We start from the raw sequence: 18931 nt of genomic DNA on the forward strand, positions 1-18931 counted from the left end.
CTCCAGTCATCCCTTGGCCTTCCTGACTCCATCCCCACACAATCAGGCAGCATCCCTGTACTCTTCCCAGGATACCTGTCCCTGCTTCCACTGCCTGTGCACTTCCTTCTTGCCCTTTAGTTTGACCAGCAGGTCTTGACTCAGCCATGCCCGTCTCCTGCCTGCCTTCCCTAATTTCTTACACCTGGGGATTGAGAGCTCTTGCACCATATGGAAAGTGCCCTGAAAGATCTGCCAGCTCTGTTCCGTGCCCTTGTCCCTGAGGGTGGTTTCCCAGGGGTCCTATTGACTAACTCCTTGAAGAGCTGGAATTTCCTAAAATTCAGGGTCCTGACTTTACTCTTTGCCTGATCCATATCCTTCAGGACTGTAAACTCCACCAGTGCATGATCACTGCAGCCCAGGCTGCCTCCAATCTTGATGTCTGTAATTAGCTCACTTGTGTTGGTGACCATCAGGTCCAGTATCGCATCCCGTCTGGTAGGGCTGTCATTACGTGACTTAAGAAGTTATCCTCAATGCATTCCAGGAATCTCCTGGATTGCCTACAGCTCACTGTGCTACTTTTCCAGCAGATGTCAGGTCGGCTGAAGTCCCCCAGCACGACAAGAGCTTGCAAGTGTGAAGTCTCCTGCAGCCAGAGTAAGGTGGCTTCATCAATATGCACCCCTTGATCAGATGGCCTGTAGTAGACACCAACCAGAAGGTTCCCTTTGTGCCTTGGTCTGTAATTCTTACCCACAAGCCTTCAACTCACTCGTGGCTGTTCTTCAGAGACAGCTCTTCACACTCTATCGACTCCTTCATGCAGAGGGCAACCCCTCCACCCACCCTTCCTCGCCAGTCCCTTCTGAAGAGCCTGTAGCCGTCAATGGCTGCACTCCAGTCACAGGATTCATCCCACCAAGTTTCAGTAATGGCACCTAGGTCGCAGCTTTCTAGCAGCACAGCGGCTTCCAGCTCCTCCTGTTTGTTGCCCATGCTGTGTGCATTGGCATAGAGGCACTTCAGCTGGGCTGTTGGCCATGTCACATTTTTAGAAGAACAGACCTTAATCCCTTTGAGGTATTTCCCTGGTGTTTCCCTGTAGGCTCCTCAGGAACCCCTGGCTCATCTCCATGAGACTTCAAGTGTTCTCCAGTGTACCCATCACATCTCAGAGCAACAGGCCAAGGGCCCTCGCTAGCACTCCGACCCTCTAACCTTGGTGTATCATCCCAAAGCTCATCACGGGCAAGCTTGGTATTATCACCTTCCCCTTTCAATTTTAGTTTAAAACTCTGTCAATAAGCCCTGCTAGCTCATGAGCGAAGACCCTCTTCCCCCTTTGAGATAGGTGAATCTCATCTGACACTGGCAGGCCTGGTGCCAGGTAGACCATCCCATTAATGAAAGCCCAAAATTGTGGTGGACACCAGCCATGAAGCCAGGTATTAACAGACCGGGTCTGTCTGTTTCTTCTAATGTCACTGCCCACAACTGGAAGGACAGAGGAAAAAATTACTTGTGCGCCAGATTCCCTTACCAAGTGTTCCAAGGCCCTGAAGTCTTTTTTGATTGTCCTTGGACTATGCATTGTGGCTTCATCGCCACCCACATGGAAGAGCAATAATGGAGAATAGTTTGAGGGCTGGGGTCTCCTTCCAGACACTAAACATGCCACAACCCACACTGGCCCACTGGTGTCCAACAGTCCTAATTCTAACTAATCAAGTCTTGTGGCACTTCTTTGTACCTGCCCCTGACCAAGCAGCCTCTTCTGAACCTTCTTCTCAACTTACTTCCTAAGAGTGCACAATATCCAACTCTTACCTTAGTCAAACTGTTCACCTACCAAACCCTTGCAAACTTATTGGCTGTCATCTACAGTAATATCACCGTAGTCCCAGTCCTAACACTGGCAGTTAAGGATAAGCAGTTAAGGCTTGGCAACCCCTAAGGTCTAGATCTAATCCTAGATCCTCCAATTTCTATCCTATGGATTCTTCAAAATTCAGCCTCTCTAACAGTTTAGAACTAAATTTTATCCTTAGCTCTAAGTCATCCCTTAACCATCAGCAAGTCCAGCCGTGCCCCATCTTACGTTTAGATAGGCAACAACTACTGTGCTTCCCATCTTCATTTCAAATTTAAAGGTAGCTCCAGCCCAAGAAAAAGACTGACATAATTATCTTTTATACTTTGCCAATTTACAGCAACTGTGCTGTATAAGGAGTGCTCACTGGTACTCAGGCATCAGACATCAAAGCCCATGGAATTACTAGCAGTAATCAAGGAAATACAATGCAACAGATGTTCTGAATTTCTCCATTTAGTGGTGATATGTCAGAATAATTCTCTCCTACCTGATACTGAATCTCTTCTGGATTTTGCTACATAGCGATTAAGCAGTTTCCTCATAGACTGGTCAGAAGCTTCTTCTAACGCACACCTTCCCATCTCATTTTTTAATAAGGGATCAGCTCCATACCAAAGTAATAACTCTGCCATCTACAAAAATAAGTTTTTCAGTTTGTTTATTTTCTGACAATATTTTCTATATTCCTTCCTTATACGGGCTTCTCTCTCTTGCACTTGACAACATGAGCCAAATCAAATCTAAGGCCTATGACAAATAATCCCTCTCTGTTGTAGTTATTATAGCCCAAGCATTCCCTTAGATGCATCATTATCCTATAGTCTTATTATTTTATTTTTGTAACTTCATTCTAGTCATTAACCTGATGACCTTAAGCCAAGGTCTCCAAAATGTAGAGTAGGATTCATCCCCCCATAGCTCTTAACTGGTGGAAAATAACAGGTGATTTTAGGGTATGAGTCAGCTTATCTATTTAGGATATCTATTTTAGGAGAAAATAAATTGTGTTCTGGGTATGTCTGCTGTGACTCCGGTGACTGCAAAAGGAAGCTTTGACAGCTATTTCAGATGTACAGCATACATCTGTTAAATGAAACCCACTCAGATGGTCTCACCAACATCATGATTTCTGTACAAATATAAAGCCTGATTCTGCTTATTCAAGAAATTATCACTTTTGCAAAATGTTCCATCTACCTTTGCAAACTACTTTTTTAAGCCATGGGAAATTCACAGTCCAATTATTTCCTTTCTGGGAGTAACCCTGCAATCTTACTCCAGCACTAGTGTGGTTTTACTTGCACCTCCACTCTACTCTCTTCAGCATCTGTTATTGTTTCAGACTGAGCTTGACTCACAGCCTTCACATGGGCGTGTAACGTCTCTCATTACTTGTAACCAGATTGCTACTGAGAAAATTGCTAGTGAAATTTTCTCAATTCATACATTCTCCTAACAATGGGAGTAAATAAAAAAGGGTTCAGTCCGCAGGCTCTCTTGGGTTTCACAAGTTGTCCCAAATCTATTGATTTTTTCAATGAGTAATGCTAAGAACTATTCCTCCTTAATGAGAACTTTAGCTGCACATCACACTTGTATACTCTACACCTTAACTGTACTATTAGAATGTCTTTCATAGACTTCGCATTTTTCTGAATTAAGAAACTAATTTTGCCATACTGCAGGTGCAGAGGGCTAAAGCAGTCAAAAGATGTGTTTCCCACCTACAACACACCTTAATGCTGAGAAGGCAGCTTTGAAAGAACCAGCTCCAAACACCATGTTACCAAAAGTCTTCTTACTGAATCACTATAACGATCTTGTTGCTGATGAGAAGCAACAGAAATTAAGTCTTACAAACCACTGAAGTGATACAACTATTCTGCTCCTAAGTAACAGCGCCACCAGGTAGTACCATGCCCTGTGGATATACCAGCTCACATAACTCTACCACTGCTTTGTGTTGAATGTGTTGGTGTGCCCTTAGTGACCTAGCTGAGATCTGTGTTCTTCCAGTATCATTCAAGTGCCTGACCCCTAAATGTTACTTGCGGAGATGCAGAGTCCTTCATCCATAACCATGGACATGGTGTCTTAGGTACCTTCACAAAACTCAGAAATATTTCATGTACCTGTGAGAGTCTGCGTTCCATAAGCTGAAAACCAAGCCTGGGACTCAAGTCTCAGAGAAAATTATTAATCAAAATTCCACCCTTCCTCTTTGCTCCAGGGAGACTTGGGGAGAAACAGATTAAGACTTACCTCAGTTGTGAAACAGAAAGAGAACAAATATTTAGGGACAAAACTTACTACACTCCACAAATTTTTTTTTTTAAATCTTGGTAATTAATAAATACTAGGTAGCATATGTGCACTTCTAGAGAAAGAAACAGCAAGCAGACAAAAGCGACATGCAGAACTCCTACATAAATCTGGGCCACCTTAGGAACATGCACAAACAGACAGGCAGAGGCAACGACTGCCAGACTGAAAGAGGATCTAAGTTCAGACACAGGCTTACGAAACCACAGCATTTGGCAACAAAACTTATAATTAATTCACATTGACTATTCAGCTGACTTTCTGTTTAAGATCATATGTCGTGGTTTAACCCCAGCCAGCAACTAAACACCATGCAGCCACTCGCTCACTCCTCCCCCTTTCCTGTGGGATGGAAAACTGAAAAAAACTCATGGGTTGAGATAAGAACAGCTTAGTAACTAGACTAAAATAAAATAACAACAACAATAATAAAATATTACAATAATAACAACCGTAATGAAAAGGAGTATTACAAAAGAGAGAGAAATCAAACCCAAGAAAAGACAAGTGATGCACAATGCAATCGCTCACCACCCGCTGACCAATACCCGAGCAGCAATCCACCCACCACAGCCAACTCCTCCCAGTTTATATACTGAGACTGATGTCCTATGGTATGCAATATCCCTTTGGCTAGTTCAGGTCAGCTGTCCTGGCCTTTCTCCCTCCCAGCTTCTTGTACACCCGCTTGCTGGCAGAGCATGGGAGACTGAAAAATCCTCAACTTAGGATAAGAACTACTCAGTAACAACTAAAACATCAGTGTGTTACCAACATTATTCTCACCCTAAAACAACAACACAGCACTGTATCAGCTACTAAAAAGAAAATTAACTCTGTTCCAGCCAAAACCAGGACACCATACAAAATACAAAGCTGTGTCTGTGTAAGTCTCCATGCTATGCATTAATACACAAAAAATGTCTGTGCATGGCTGTGGCTGCACACGATACACACATTTACTAAACCATGAAAAAAAGTCATTAAAACTCCAGAAGACTGCTCACATCATAAATTATTCTGAAAGGTGATTATAAAACAAGTGAAACAAGTAGCACTAAACTGTAGCAACCTGTTCCTCAGTACTTCAGCCATTGTCGCAAGCTGTTAGAAAATTCAATTAATTTCTGCTTTTGGACAAATCTTGTAAAGCACGGAATGGTTTGAACAGAAATTGGGCAGAATGGACTTGCAAGCTCCTGAATTTACCCATAATCTGAAAAAAACAGCCACATGTAAAAAGATTATGTGACCTTCTGGACCCAACAACAATAACTTCTATTCCTAGACCGTAATTTGTGTTCAATTTGGAATATACCTCATAATGGCCTCCTTCAACTGCAAATTGCAATGGTGTTATTTGTTCATTTCCTCTAGCATTAACATCACCTCCTGCTTTCAAAAGCTCATTTGCTATCCCATAAAAGCCTTCCACACTTGCTGTATGTAGTGCAGTCCAGCCTATGAAAAAGGAAAACCTGTATTTCACATTTGGGTAAAATAATATATAAAATTTTATGTCAGTTTTAAGTTGTCTATTTGATAAATATTTCAGAGAGTATACTAAAAATGTAAAAAATGATGCATTTTACAATAAATTCTATGAAGAAATATTTATGAAAGAGTCATAAGTGTTGGGAGACCTCATTTTTCTGTCAAAATTTGCACCTACTGAAGAACCAGGTGCTGCTGTAATGATATTAGTTTTACATTTGATAGTTCTGTTACGAAAGAAAAGAATAAGTTATTCCATCCATATCTTAGTAATTTCTCCCCAAATAAAACTATATGGTATTTTAAGAACAAGATAATTTTTCATGATAATTTACACAGCCATACTGAAGAACATAAGTAAGAAAGAAGAGAAAAATTAAAGACCTGGAGTCTTTACTGCCAAACAAAAATGTTTTCTAAGATCATCCAAGAACAGTTTGAGTGTTCAAACAAAGGAATGAAAAATTCTTACTGAAAATCCATGCCCATTCCCAGCTATATGGAATAAACCAAGATATGAGCTTCATGACCCACAAAGCAATTCTACTCCATGAAGGCAGTGTGGAGGAAAAATAAAAGATGGAATATAAGTCTTTGAACTGGATTTAGCATATCCTTGCATCAGTTTCTTAAACATTCATGATGTGATTGTTTTTCACAGGCTGAGAAAACTAAGGGAAAAAGACAGAGGATCTTCCACTGCCTATCTTCCACCTCTCAAACCAGCATGCCCTCCAGAAGACCATTTTGATGGACAGCCTTACTCTTCAACCATCTCCCATTATCAGAAGGTTGTCTGGGCCTAATTCACACCCTAAATATGTGAATTAATATGTGAATTAGGCTTATTAAGACTGTTCTGCTACCATTAAGCAAAATTATCTTAATTTCATTGGAAAAAGAACGCTTGAGGCTCTCTTATACACCACCTAACCCAGAATATCGTATATTTTTATAGAATTGTGTTTATCATGGGCACAGGATCTTGCATCAGGTTGTGCAAAAAAATTTTGTGCTATTAGTCTTTGTTCCCAAATGCTTGAAAGTCAACTAGGTTTTAACTCCATTGTCTAATGTTGACAGTGCTTCAAGACGAATGGTTTCTAACAGTATCATCTGTGAAACATTTTACTTGCATTTTATAGAGCCTATTTCATTAAGAAACTCTAGTAACTCCATACTCTGGAGCAAAAGCTTGAAATCCATTAAGGGGAGGATAAAAAAGGTTCACTCAGGGGAAAGTACCTATTTCTCTCTCAGTAAAAAGGATGCTCTATCTGATATACCAACAAGCTCCTGAAAAATTGAACCTGCAACATGGTCAACTGATAATCATGAGAGTTTAGCAACTGTGGATGGACACTGTGCATGCTCCAGACCAAGGAGAAACACAAGTTTCATTGCAACAGTTTTTCAGCGCCCTCAAGGCACTGTGAATCAAAACTCAAACTGATAGCACAGACAGTATCTCTACCATGTTGTCCATATCCTATCTGCTGACATCCAGGAAATAAAAAGGAGAAAAAAAAAAAAAACACAAAAGAATTCAAGAATTCAGCAAGGTACTGAAGCAAAGTACTGTAGCACAGGAATAAGGAATAATACTGGACTAAGATATGGAGGGCTTAAAGGAGGACAAAAGGCACAGAGACAGAATATAATAACCAGAAAAATTACTCCCAAAAAGCGTGAGATGAAAGTGCATTTAAAAATGGCACAGGTCTGGCAACTCTACTTTCTGATTACACCTCCCTCCCTAAAAAAGAAAGAAGTTGGGCTAGGTCACCCTCTCATCTCTTCAAGGAGTTCAACTAAAACACGTTTTGTGCAGTTGTGCTCCTTTCACACCAAGAAACAGCAGTGAGAGTCTGGGGGATGAAAAACAATAGCCTGGCAAAACATGCAAAGGCAAAAAAAGGAAGCAGCTGTGAGGCCAAAAACTGGAACCAGTTCACTTTAGTACACTTGCCCACAGAGGCTGCAGCTGAATCCCCACTATCAACGTTCCTCTGTTGTCAGCAGGTGGCTTTGAAACCCACCAACAAAATCTTTCCTCATCTACCTCTAGCACAAGTTCATCATGAGCCACTTTGTTAGCTCAAATGCTAGAGTCCTATGTTGTAAAGTCTTAAATTTGCTGCCCACCAAATCTATCTGTCAATATATTCCAGAAGACAGAGACTTTCTACCTTAATTTTGGTCTGTTATACGCCTGTATTATGCAATAGCCTTTAACTGCTGAAGACAGTTCCCACAGAAGAGTTGTGAAATCCTAGCCACTGCACAGGACGGAAACACTCTAAGAACGAATCAAAGTTTTCTACCAAATGAGCCAGCTGTCTGTGAAACCATTTTCTGTTATGGAAGTTTATCAGAGTGTAATGGATGAGACGGGGAACTGCAAAATAAGGAACAACAGTCTTACATTTGAAACAACCAATTGATACTTTAGGGTGCCGCAACGTCTTTTGCCACAGAGTATCACACATGAAGCTGGATAAGGTGAATTGCTTCAGTCAAAATATTCACAGCTGGCCACTATTTGTCATTCTTCCTTTTTTTGTGCCCAAGATGAAGTAAAAATGCAAAATATCAAGTACTCGCAACTTCACAAAATCAAAGCAGTGCTAAATTATGAAGCTACGACTTCCTCTAAGATGCAAGGTGCAAATCAGACTCACTGAAAAATTAAACTGGAAAATCTAAACTTTGGCATCTCAAATTGGCCACTGAAATGGACCAAAAAAATTCTTTACACATTACATTGATTATTTAATCAAGGGGCTGTTTTGTGATAAGCATGCACAGGATTGCTGAATAATGGCTAAGTAAACTTAATTGTATCACTTTGTAATTTTTAAGTGCTTACTTTTTCCACAAAATTTTCTTTTTTAAGATACTTTTATACATAGGTCTGTATATTTTCTCATGAACAATTACAAAGTTAAAAAAATAAAAATTTAATAATCTACTGACTAGTCACAAACTTACAGTCTGGCCCACTGCAGAAACTCAAAATATGCACTTTTATTAGTTATAGGTAGATACTTGTTTTGAAAATAGTTATTTAATACAACTGCAACTTACCAGCATAATCCTGAACATTTATATTTCCACCGGCTTTTATTATTTTACGTACAAGGTCCACAGCGTGATGAGCAACAGCTCTATGCAGCAAGGTCTCACCATAAATATTCCTCCTATTGATTGTTGAAAGTGAAATGGGGCCAACACGATATACAGAATTCCTACCAAAGGCTTCTTGCCCTGAAAAATAATGTAAAAGATCTGATCTGTTGAACAGAAAAGTATCTTTCCTCTCTTATTTTGGCTTCACTTTGCATTAGTTCTAGTAATAAAGTTTCTGGATAAAAAATGCTCAATACACAATCTAATAGAAACAAGTATCTCAAAAAACACATTACCAATTTAATAATAATATCATTCAATAAAAGATGCCATAGTCAATTCCATAACAAAGCTCAACTGAAACTGAATACACAAGAATATGACTTTGTAAAAGTGTGTTTAGAATTTTTCCTTTTTAATCACATTTTTGCAAAGTGCATTGTTTCCTGCTGGATAATAAAACTGCTAATCTAGGTTGCAATTCATTACAAGATGAACACTTCAATAGCTAGTCAGTTATTCAATAATTTCTCTTTTCTTAAAGGTAAAATTTATCAGCAGTTCTTTTTTACTCATTTATGTTTTAAAACGTCTGCTTTGTGAGCAAAGCGTATTCACACTAGGATAGTGATTGGGACTGTTAGCTCCCTGCTGATTACTTTTCTCCATTACTTCAAACCAGCTCAGCTATTTCTGCAATGAGTGAAAGGTGAACAGTTGCTTGGGAATGTGAGGCCTAAATGTAAAACTTAAAATGTAAAAGGTACTATTTTAAAATTTTTAGTTCATTATTTTAGTGGACAAAGGAAAGGCTGCAGATGTTGTGTACCTAGACTCTAGTGAAGTCTTTGACACTGTTTCCCACAGCATCCTCCTGGAGAAACTGGCTGCTCATGGCTTGGATGGGTGTGTTCCTCACTGGGTAAAAAACTGGCTGGATGGCCAGGCCCAAAGTGTTGTGGTGAATGGAGGTAAATCCAGTTGGCGGCCGGTCACAGGTGGTGTCTCCCAGGGCTCAGCACTGGGGTCAGTTCTGTTTAATATCTTTATTGATGATCTAGATGAGGGGATTGAGTGCTCCCTCAGTAAGTTTGCAGTTGACACTAAATTGGGAGTGTTGATCTGCTCAAGGGTAGGAAGGCTCTGCAGAGGGACCTGGACAGGCTGGATCGATGGGTGGAGGCCAGTTGGGTCACAACAACCCCATGCAGCACTACAGGCTTGGGGAGGAGTGGCTGGAAAGCTGCCCGGCAGAAAAGGACCTGGGGGTGCTGGTTGACAGGCGGCTGAACGTGAGCCGGCAGTGTGCCCAGGTGGCCAAGAAGGCAAATAGCATCCTGGCCTGTATCAGCAATAGTGTGGCCAGCAGGAGCAGGGAGGTGATCGTGCCCCTGTACTGGGCACTGGTGAGGCTGCACCCCGAATACTGTGTGCAGTTTTGGGCCCCTCACTACAAGAAGGACATTGAGGTGCTGGAGCGTGTCCAGAGAAGGGCAATGAAGCTGGTGAGGGGTCTGGAGAAGGAGGATTGCCTGCATGAAAGCACAATGCATGGCCTAGGCCAATAATTGATTTACTAATGAAAAACCTTAGGATAGCAGGCTATATACACTGCTCCTCTCCACAAGCTGTAGCAGATGTGGCTCACTGGCGCTAAAACTCCACTTGGGTGTCAAAAATAGACATTTTAAGTATGACCTTAAACCACATACATCTCCTAGAGCTGTAACTCACAAAGCCTGATGTCTCTGCTGTTTCGTTCACAGTGATATACCGTGAGCTCAGACTAAGTTCCAATCTTCTTAAGTTCTGGAGTCTGTGTAGGTTTTTAGAATCTAATAGATACGGGTTAACTCAGGACCTTCGCTCAGCTGAGCACATGGATAGTGTTCAGCCTTGAGCCTCTCCTCTATCTGTCCAGCCTTGCAAGACCTTAATCATTTAAGATATTGCAGCTCCCAGTCAAAGTTGGTCTAAACTATGCAAGCAGTTAGGAGGGATTAAACTGCATAGACATACACGGAACAAGGCGCAGTTTTATGTTACACTTAACCCAATTTAACTTCTTACTCAGGAGGACATATTTCCCATCACTTCTACCTTGCCTTCCCTAGCACATTCCTGGTGTCTGACCTTGTGCAAAACAAGCGATGCTTTCTGATCCAAACAGAAACTTTTCATGCGGCTATTTTTTCAGTGAATTACCAAACTCACAGACTCTTGATTGCCAAGTCTGATGCACAAGGGAGACAAACTTGCTAGACTAGATTAACAAAAAGCTACCTCTACAGGCAGTGCAACTCTTTCTGCAGAAATCATGCTAAAAAAACAACAGCTTGTTTTTTTGAGTGGAAACTAGTAAGTCAATTTGAAATAGATAAGCAGTTAGTCATACAACTTTAAGCCTCACAAAAACGGTGCTTCCACTGGGAATAATTAAAAGCCTGCAAAAGAGAAGGTTTGTTAATTGAGGGTAGAATTATTCACATTGGTAAGATCTATAATGTAGATGTTACACTTCAAATACTTCCAAACTTTGTAACCTGTTTAAATAATTGTAAGTGCACAGATAAATCCAGACTGAGTGGGTTTAAACAAACAAACAACAAAAAAAAGTGCAACTTTTAAGACCCCAATCCTAAAGGTGCTAGAGTGAGAACTTGTGACGAAATTCTGTATTCTACACACTTCTGCACGGCAAAGAATTTCTCTGCATGCATCTTCAAAGGATGTAAAATAGAAAACTAGTAATCTTTCTGACAAAGCACACTGCAAGGAAAAATATTCAGAGTGCTCTGTGACTGTGGTAGTGAAGGCACTATAATCCTATAATCCTATATTTAAAAAAGACAGGATAACAACAGCAGGCATTCAAAACAGAATAAACTGTTTTGTATAGGTCAATTCTTGGGGATGGCACTGCCCTCAGAATGATGTTGCACACAGAATAGTAGATTACAGAAGGATATAGAAATGCATATTAGGATCTACATTTTCACTCTGCATGAAAACATTCTTCTTCTGCATTTCAGAATACACCATATCTTTTTCATCTGTAACACTGTGATAAAAATTGCATCCTGAAAGAAGTCCCATGATTCTTAAGGAGTTTATGCACACAAGTCAACTGTTAGGTTGCTAATATATTGGATTAAACAAGTAAGGGAAATGATCAATAATTTTAATTATTAAAATTAATGTTTATACCAACTTTTTAAAATAAATCCACACCACAATATATTGGAAAGGTTATGAATTATACGAGATTCAGTATAGTTGTTAAAACAAAAAAAAAAAGTATGATAAACATCAGATAGTATCTTACTCAGTTTGTTTTCAATTCTCTTGCTCCTTCTTCTCTGCTTAGCTTTTGTATTCTCATTCAGAGCTACATCTTGGCACACGCTGGTTTCTAGATCCTGCTTGTCTTTAGAAGTAGATTTCTGAATTTTACTGACAAGAGATTGGTTTAGAATCAGCAAAAATATTCTCTTCTCTATACAAATCAATATTAGGGCTAAGAATGTGAACATACTTTATTTTAAAAGGAAGTCTGTAATAGCACACAAGTATCTTGGATAGCTTAGGTAGTACTGAATAAAGAGTAAATCAGGAGAGAAACTAACTTCCAGATCTTTAAAAAAAGGTAAAACCTTTACCTTTTGATCACTTAAAGTCAGTCACATGAGGAATGAGTCCTCTATAGGCATTGTATTTGTAACATTAATTTAAAGAAAGAATTTAAGAATATTATGCATGATTTTGTCATACTCAAAATCCTTAGCTTTGTTTCTTGATGTATTGTCTCTGTGAGACATCCTCTGCTGTGTCTCTTCTAGTATTTGGTGATGACTGGAAACATGATCTCTGCACTTCCTTGGGGAGGTCCCCCTTAACTGCATCGCTTTCCTTGATGTTGTCTGAGCTGTTTCTGCACATGCTGCAGCCTCCACTGAATGCGAACTTCCCTCTCCAGTTTGATTTTCTCTAGAGGCAGCACCACAGTAATCTGAAATTACTTCTTCCTCTCTCTGCTGACCATCCACAGGCTGTGACAAAAAAAAGAAATATTACAAGCAACTGGTAAGGATGTCGTTAAAACAAGGGCTGTATATGTAAGAGCTCCAAGAACATTGTCTTACAAATTATATGTGTGCTTACAGACAATGGAGGCATTGCTGAAGTGACTGGAAATCTACAAATATGAAAGACAGAGGTTGCCATAGGAGACTAAAGTAGCATGCTACACCATGTGTCCCTGGCAGAATTAGCCAAGGGAATTAGGATACTCAGAATCATAACTTAAACAATAAATCTAAGCTCGCTGACAGCAAACAAAAGTGGTTACAACATTAAAGTTGTTTGTTTGGTTGGACATATGAAATGACTTAACAGACTCATCTCTGTTTCCTATGGACATGAGCTCCTGTCCTAAAAATAAAGTGATGTTAAAGATGTCCTAAGCTAGCCCATCTTACCTCACTCTTGCACAAGCCTAGAAATGTGCGAAAGATCAAGAACCATGTTTCACCTGAGGTTCTCCCAGCTGAGAAGTTATTTCTGAAGACATACCACCCCTGAGTTACAGCCACGACAGATGAGATTCACTTCACTTAACTTCAGCCTTCTAAAAGCCAGGCAACTAGATGACATTAGGTATCCTCACTACCCCTACCATTGGTGAAGAGCAAGAGCTACTTTCAGAGGTGACAGTGATTCACCTCGTCCTAAGCTGTGCAAAGGGAAGCCTAAATGATCGGTCTATATTATCTCTAACAGTAAGGGAGAGAAATGCCACTCTAAATATATGTCACCACATGGCAGTTAATTTGAGTTACTTGAGTTTATTCACTGTTTTAGTCAAGCGAGTGTGACACGCTGCTGAGTATCACTCAAGTTGCTCACATTAGCTTACTACACACTTGAGTAATGCTGAAAGCTCTTAGGACACACCCTCAGCACACACGCACAGATGTTCTTTCACAGTGGTGTGGGAGAACTTGTTAGTCTTTTCTTGGGACACAGATTGAAATGGAGGATTCGCCAATTACTTTTTTTAATTGACACATTCAGCAGAGAGGCTACTGAAGAGGTGAACTGCATTTCTAGCAGCGGTCCCTCCAGGTGAAGACATGATGCATGTTAACACAGCAGCTGGGGAAAACCAAGTACTTCAGTTCACGAAACTATCAATGCAATGGAAACATGGCATCACATCTGCTATGGGAAGAGGGTTAGAGAAGAAGAAGAAGAAAACATTTCAAAGAGAAAAAAAGCCACTTGCACTATAATGGACTATATATTAAAATAAATGGGCTACCCAGCATCCTGACTGCATCTACAGGACAGTACAGGCTCTCCTCTTTCAGGTACTTATCTCACGACAACAAGGATACTCTCTGAAGAAACAAGGATGAGAAAAGACCAAGGTGAACAACATACTGTTAGAACACAACAGTTACTAAAAAATTAACTGGGATTTTTTCCTCATTAAATTGCATCCCTACTTTCTGCCTTCAAGTACAGCAGATAGAGGCACAAAAAAAAAAAAGCTAAAATCAATTATTAATCAACAAGAGGTTATAGATCCCCATTCCCACAGGACCCTGCTTCATAATCTTAACTGCAATATTGAGTAAATCTACAGACTAAGCTTCACACAGCTGTCCTACAAATTTCAGAAATCAACACTTCACTGAAATAGCTTTGTAAGTCAGCAAAGTTCTGAGACAATTAGCCTAGAGACCTTTCAGCACCTTGAAATTAGCCATCTTTGTGACACATTTTATTACTTAGTTATATTGAGTTAATACTACCACCAAAAGACAAAATTAACTCGTAGTCTTAGGATGCTTTATGCCATTGTGGGGAAGCAAACTGGCCGTAAAATCACCTTAAATAGCTACTTATACCTGGATGATCACTGATTTGCAGCACCAGATTATTCAAAGACAACACAGAGTACAAAATCTGATCCCAGGTTTTACAAGGGATGTCTACTATACTCTACAGCCCAAACACGGGTCTCCTACGTGTCCTCCTCTTTCCCTTACTATAACCTAAATAGGAAGAGATTATAGTGTTGCTTTCCCTTCATGCTCCTCTCCAGATTTTTGCCTTTCTGTTATTGAATCCAAATTCCAGATAAACTTTACAGCACAGGACACAACACTGTGGACAGAACAGCACAGGGTAATAGAAGGAAGCAGAGAGAAGGATCACATGCTGTGTCTATACATACTGCCTTCTTCTAGGGAAGACATGAACACAAAATCATGCTTCAGTTTTTTCAGTAAGTCTTTCATAGGCAGAACTGAACAAAATAAATGAATTTCTAAACATACATGTAAAAAAACCCCGTAAGTAATCTCTCTAGTCTACAGGGAAGACATAGCTATAATTTCTTTCTAATATTTGCAAAGCATCCGTATGCTACAGTGGTGAGAACTATGATAGCAGAAAACAGCATACTACAGTCGGAGAAAAACCAGAACCAGAGCGGGTAGGAACCTAGAGTTGAAATTGGCTGCTATATGCCAGTGTGCTACAATGAAATAACAGAACAGTGTTTTGGAACTTCCTTGGAGAATGCAAGCCACAGAAGATGTATAGGGGGACCAGGAGTTTTTGAAACTTCCATACTGATTATATATTTCCACATCAGTCAGCAAATTAACTCTATTAGGCTTTCCCATCCCAGCAAGCTAAGTCATTTTCATAACATGGATATATCAACACAGAAAAACACTACTGGACTCTTAAAAATAATTGAAATGTATTCAATATGTAAGTTATTGATGGCAGTTTATTCTTTACTAAGATTCAAGTAATTTGGCCATTCTAGAAAATATTTTATGCTAAACATTATTTTTCAAATATTGATTAAATAAACTGTGTATATACTTGCTCATTTGTTGTCCTCTGCAAGTTAGATCCTATCAAGCCTTTTATTTCTTCCACCTGAATTGTAGCAAGTTGAGGCTCAATCATGTTTGTTATTTGTGTACAGTCATCATCTAACTGGAGAATACTGGGTTCTGAATTTAACTGCTCTCCCTTGGTGTTAAGCTGTGTTTCATTTCGCACTACAGAAGTGACAGTTTTTACTACAGATCCTGACAAGGCATTCAGAGCTGTCACAAGCTGTACTGGCAGGGCATCACTGCTCTCATCTGCTGATGGATCAATGCAAACAGCACGACCCTGACACCCTAACTTGTCAGGCAATGGGTTTATCATTTTAATACTCTCAGAATCACTGAGGGATCTCAACAAATCACTGCTGTCAAATTCACCAGTCTCTATACCCTTTTCAGTGAATGTTTCCATTAAAATCTTCCCTGGGGGTGTTGATGAAAGATCTGTATCATTATTAGGGGAACATTCTTTTACTCTGTCATCTGTGACAGTAATGGTCATGCAGGTTCTCTGGCAATCTTCTAGAACATGCAGAAATGTATCTTGTGCTGTCTGTTCCTTCGGAACCACTACTATATCCTTCAGAAGGGCATCTAGACAGAGGCTTATTTCTGGGAACACATCTTCATTACTTAATTTCTGTGAAATCTAAGCATAAAAAAAAAATTATTTACAAAAAGGAATGGAACAACTCTTTCTAAAAAGCATGTAACTAACATTCACTTTAGAAGTCATCCATATATATACATACATTTTATTTCCAATTTTTTCATAAACTACAAGACTTAAAGCCTTCCCTGAGAAATCATACCATTTCTTAACAAAGGTTAGACTGAAGTCTGTTTCAAAAGCAGCTTCAGCTTCAGCTGTTGACTTCCCTAGCAGTGATAATCCAGAGTAAGAGAGACTAAATCTGTTATGAAGTCAAAGATATTAAGCCATTGCCAAAGACCTGAGGGTGTTAAAGGACTTGAAAAGAAAGGCATTAAAAATTTCTGTCACCCAGAAATAATGAAAGTGAACATATTCACAATAACATAAAAAGCATAGTTAGTAAAACAGAATATATGAGGGTTTGGTTATACTTATGTGGATCCCACACAGGTATGGAGCTTTTGTGCCTCACAAACCTGTTTGGAGGCTGTACATTTGAGTTTCCACACTGAGTACAGAACCACAAAACCGAAACTGTTCTTGGAACAGCAATACTGCTACTGTTTTTCTAATCACTTTGAGCTGCTTTCAACAGGTGCACCCATTCTTACACCACTTAAAACCGCTTTCACTTATTTTCCTATCCCTGTTTCAAACGCTTCTGTGGGAGAAAATCAGATTCCTCAGCAAACCTAAAACACATATTTCCTGTACTTGTATACAGTAGTGCTGTTCCTTGGCAATACTGGATCTTAATGTCTTTCAGTACATTTTTAGACTCTTGCTGCCAGCAAGCGGCAATACCAGGCAGTGCAGGAATCCTCTAACCACTGGTAACATAATTTTGATAAAGCTCACACATGATAAAACTGAAAGGGCAGAAATCTTGACAGCACTGACTCATGTTCAGTTTGTAAGCCATTATAAACCCCTCATTCTTTGTTGAAAAATTATTCCCCACTCTGCTGTTTCCTATCTTGTACCTGTGCAGCTAATCGCTCCTTTTTAAGAACTGACTACTTCTTACTTTGATGTAATGAATTGCAGTTTCTTTTTAGATGGCTTCCCTAATTTGTGCAGACTTTAAACAATCGGTAAAAAACCCCACTGGCACTACTTTCCGTGTGAAGAACTGTGGTTTAACCAGCGTGTATGTATATTTCTGAGGAAAGGAAGACTGCCCCTTGGTTAAGGAGGATTGGGTTAGGGATCTTGTACCCTGACTGGACACTCACAAATCCATGGGCCTTGATGGGATGCACTGTGAGTGCTGAGGGAGCTGGCAGATGCTGTTGCTAGGAGGAAAGCCAATGTCACTCCAGTCTTCAAAAAGGGCAAGAAGGAGGGCCTAGGAAACTACAGGCCAGTCAGCCTCACCTCTATCCCTGGAAAGGCGATGGAACAGCTCATTCTGGCTGTTATCTCTTAGCATGTGGAGGAAAAGAGGATTATCAGGATTAGTCAGCATGGATTCACCAAGGGGAAATCAAGCTTGACCGAGCTGATAGCTTTCTATGGTGGCATGACTGGCTGGGTGGATGAGGGGAGAGCAGTGGATGTTGTCTACCTCGACTTCAGCAAGGCTTTTGCAACTGTCTCCCACCACATCCTCACAGGTAAGCTTAGGAAGTGTGGGACAGACAAGTGGACAGTGAAGTGGATTGAGAACTGGCTGAAGGACAGAGCTCAGAGGGTTATGATCAGTGGTGCTGAGTGTGGCTGGAGGCCTGTGGCTAGTGGTGTTCCCCAGGGGTCATTACTGGGTCCAGTCTTATTCAGCATATTCATCAGTGACCTGGATGAGGGGACAGAGTGCACCCTCACAAGTTTGCTGACGATACAAAACTGGGAGGAGCGGCTGACCCGCCAGCAGGCCGTGCTGCCATTCAGCAAGACCTGGACAGGCTGGAGAGCTGGGCAGGAAGGAATCTAATGAGGTTCAATAAGGGCGAGTGTAGGGTCCTGCACCAGGTGAGGAACAACCCCATGCACCCGTACAGGCTGGAGGTCGACCTGCTGGAGAGCAGCTCTGCAGGGAAGGACCTGGGAGTCCTGGTAGACAGCAAGTTAGCCATCAGCCAGCCATGTGCCCTTGTGGCCAAGAAGGCCAACAGCGTCCTGGGGTGCATTAAGAAGAGTGCGGCCAGCAGGTCGAGGGAAGTTATCCTCCCCCTCTGCTCTGCCCTGGTGAGGCCACATCTGCAGTACTGTGTCCAGTTCTGGGCTCCCCAGTTCAAGAGGGACAGGGAACTATTGGAGAGAGTCCAGACGAGGGCTACCAAGATGATTAGGGGACTGGAGCATCTCTCCTACAAGCAAAGGCTGAGAGACCCAGGGCTGTTTAGCCTGGACAAGAGAAGACTGAGAGGGGACCTTATCAATGCTTATAAATATCTAAAGGCTGGGTGTCACACAGAATCACAGAATGTTAGGAGTTGGAAGGGACCTCGAAAGATCACCTAGTCCAACCCCCCTGCCAGAGCAGGACCACCTAGAATAGGTCACACAAGAACGTGTCCAGGCGGGTTTTGAATGTCTCCAGAGAATAAGACTCCA

At 40.7% G+C, this 18931-nt stretch overlaps 1 protein-coding gene across 1 annotated transcript in view; it reads right to left on the reverse strand.

Annotated features, from left to right (window-relative positions):
* ANKRD31 (ankyrin repeat domain 31) overlaps window positions 1–18931 on the reverse strand; it is a 71338-nt gene that overhangs the window by 39961 nt on the left and 12446 nt on the right. Inside the window, exons 7-12 of the mRNA XM_086480116.1 lie at window positions 15707–16369; window positions 12701–12852; window positions 12129–12256; window positions 8762–8941; window positions 5499–5641; window positions 2346–2490 (exon numbers count right to left, since the gene is read on the reverse strand). Of these exons, the coding sequence (XP_086336242.1) occupies window positions 2346–2490; window positions 5499–5641; window positions 8762–8941; window positions 12129–12256; window positions 12701–12852; window positions 15707–16369 (1411 nt within the window). The remainder of the gene's footprint in view (window positions 1–2345; window positions 2491–5498; window positions 5642–8761; window positions 8942–12128; window positions 12257–12700; window positions 12853–15706; window positions 16370–18931) is intronic.

The sequence above is a fragment of the Leptosomus discolor genome, chromosome Z, assembly GCF_034619465.1.
Source record: "Leptosomus discolor isolate bLepDis1 chromosome Z, bLepDis1.hap2, whole genome shotgun sequence".
NCBI classification, from domain to species: Eukaryota; Metazoa; Chordata; class Aves; order Leptosomiformes; family Leptosomidae; genus Leptosomus; species Leptosomus discolor.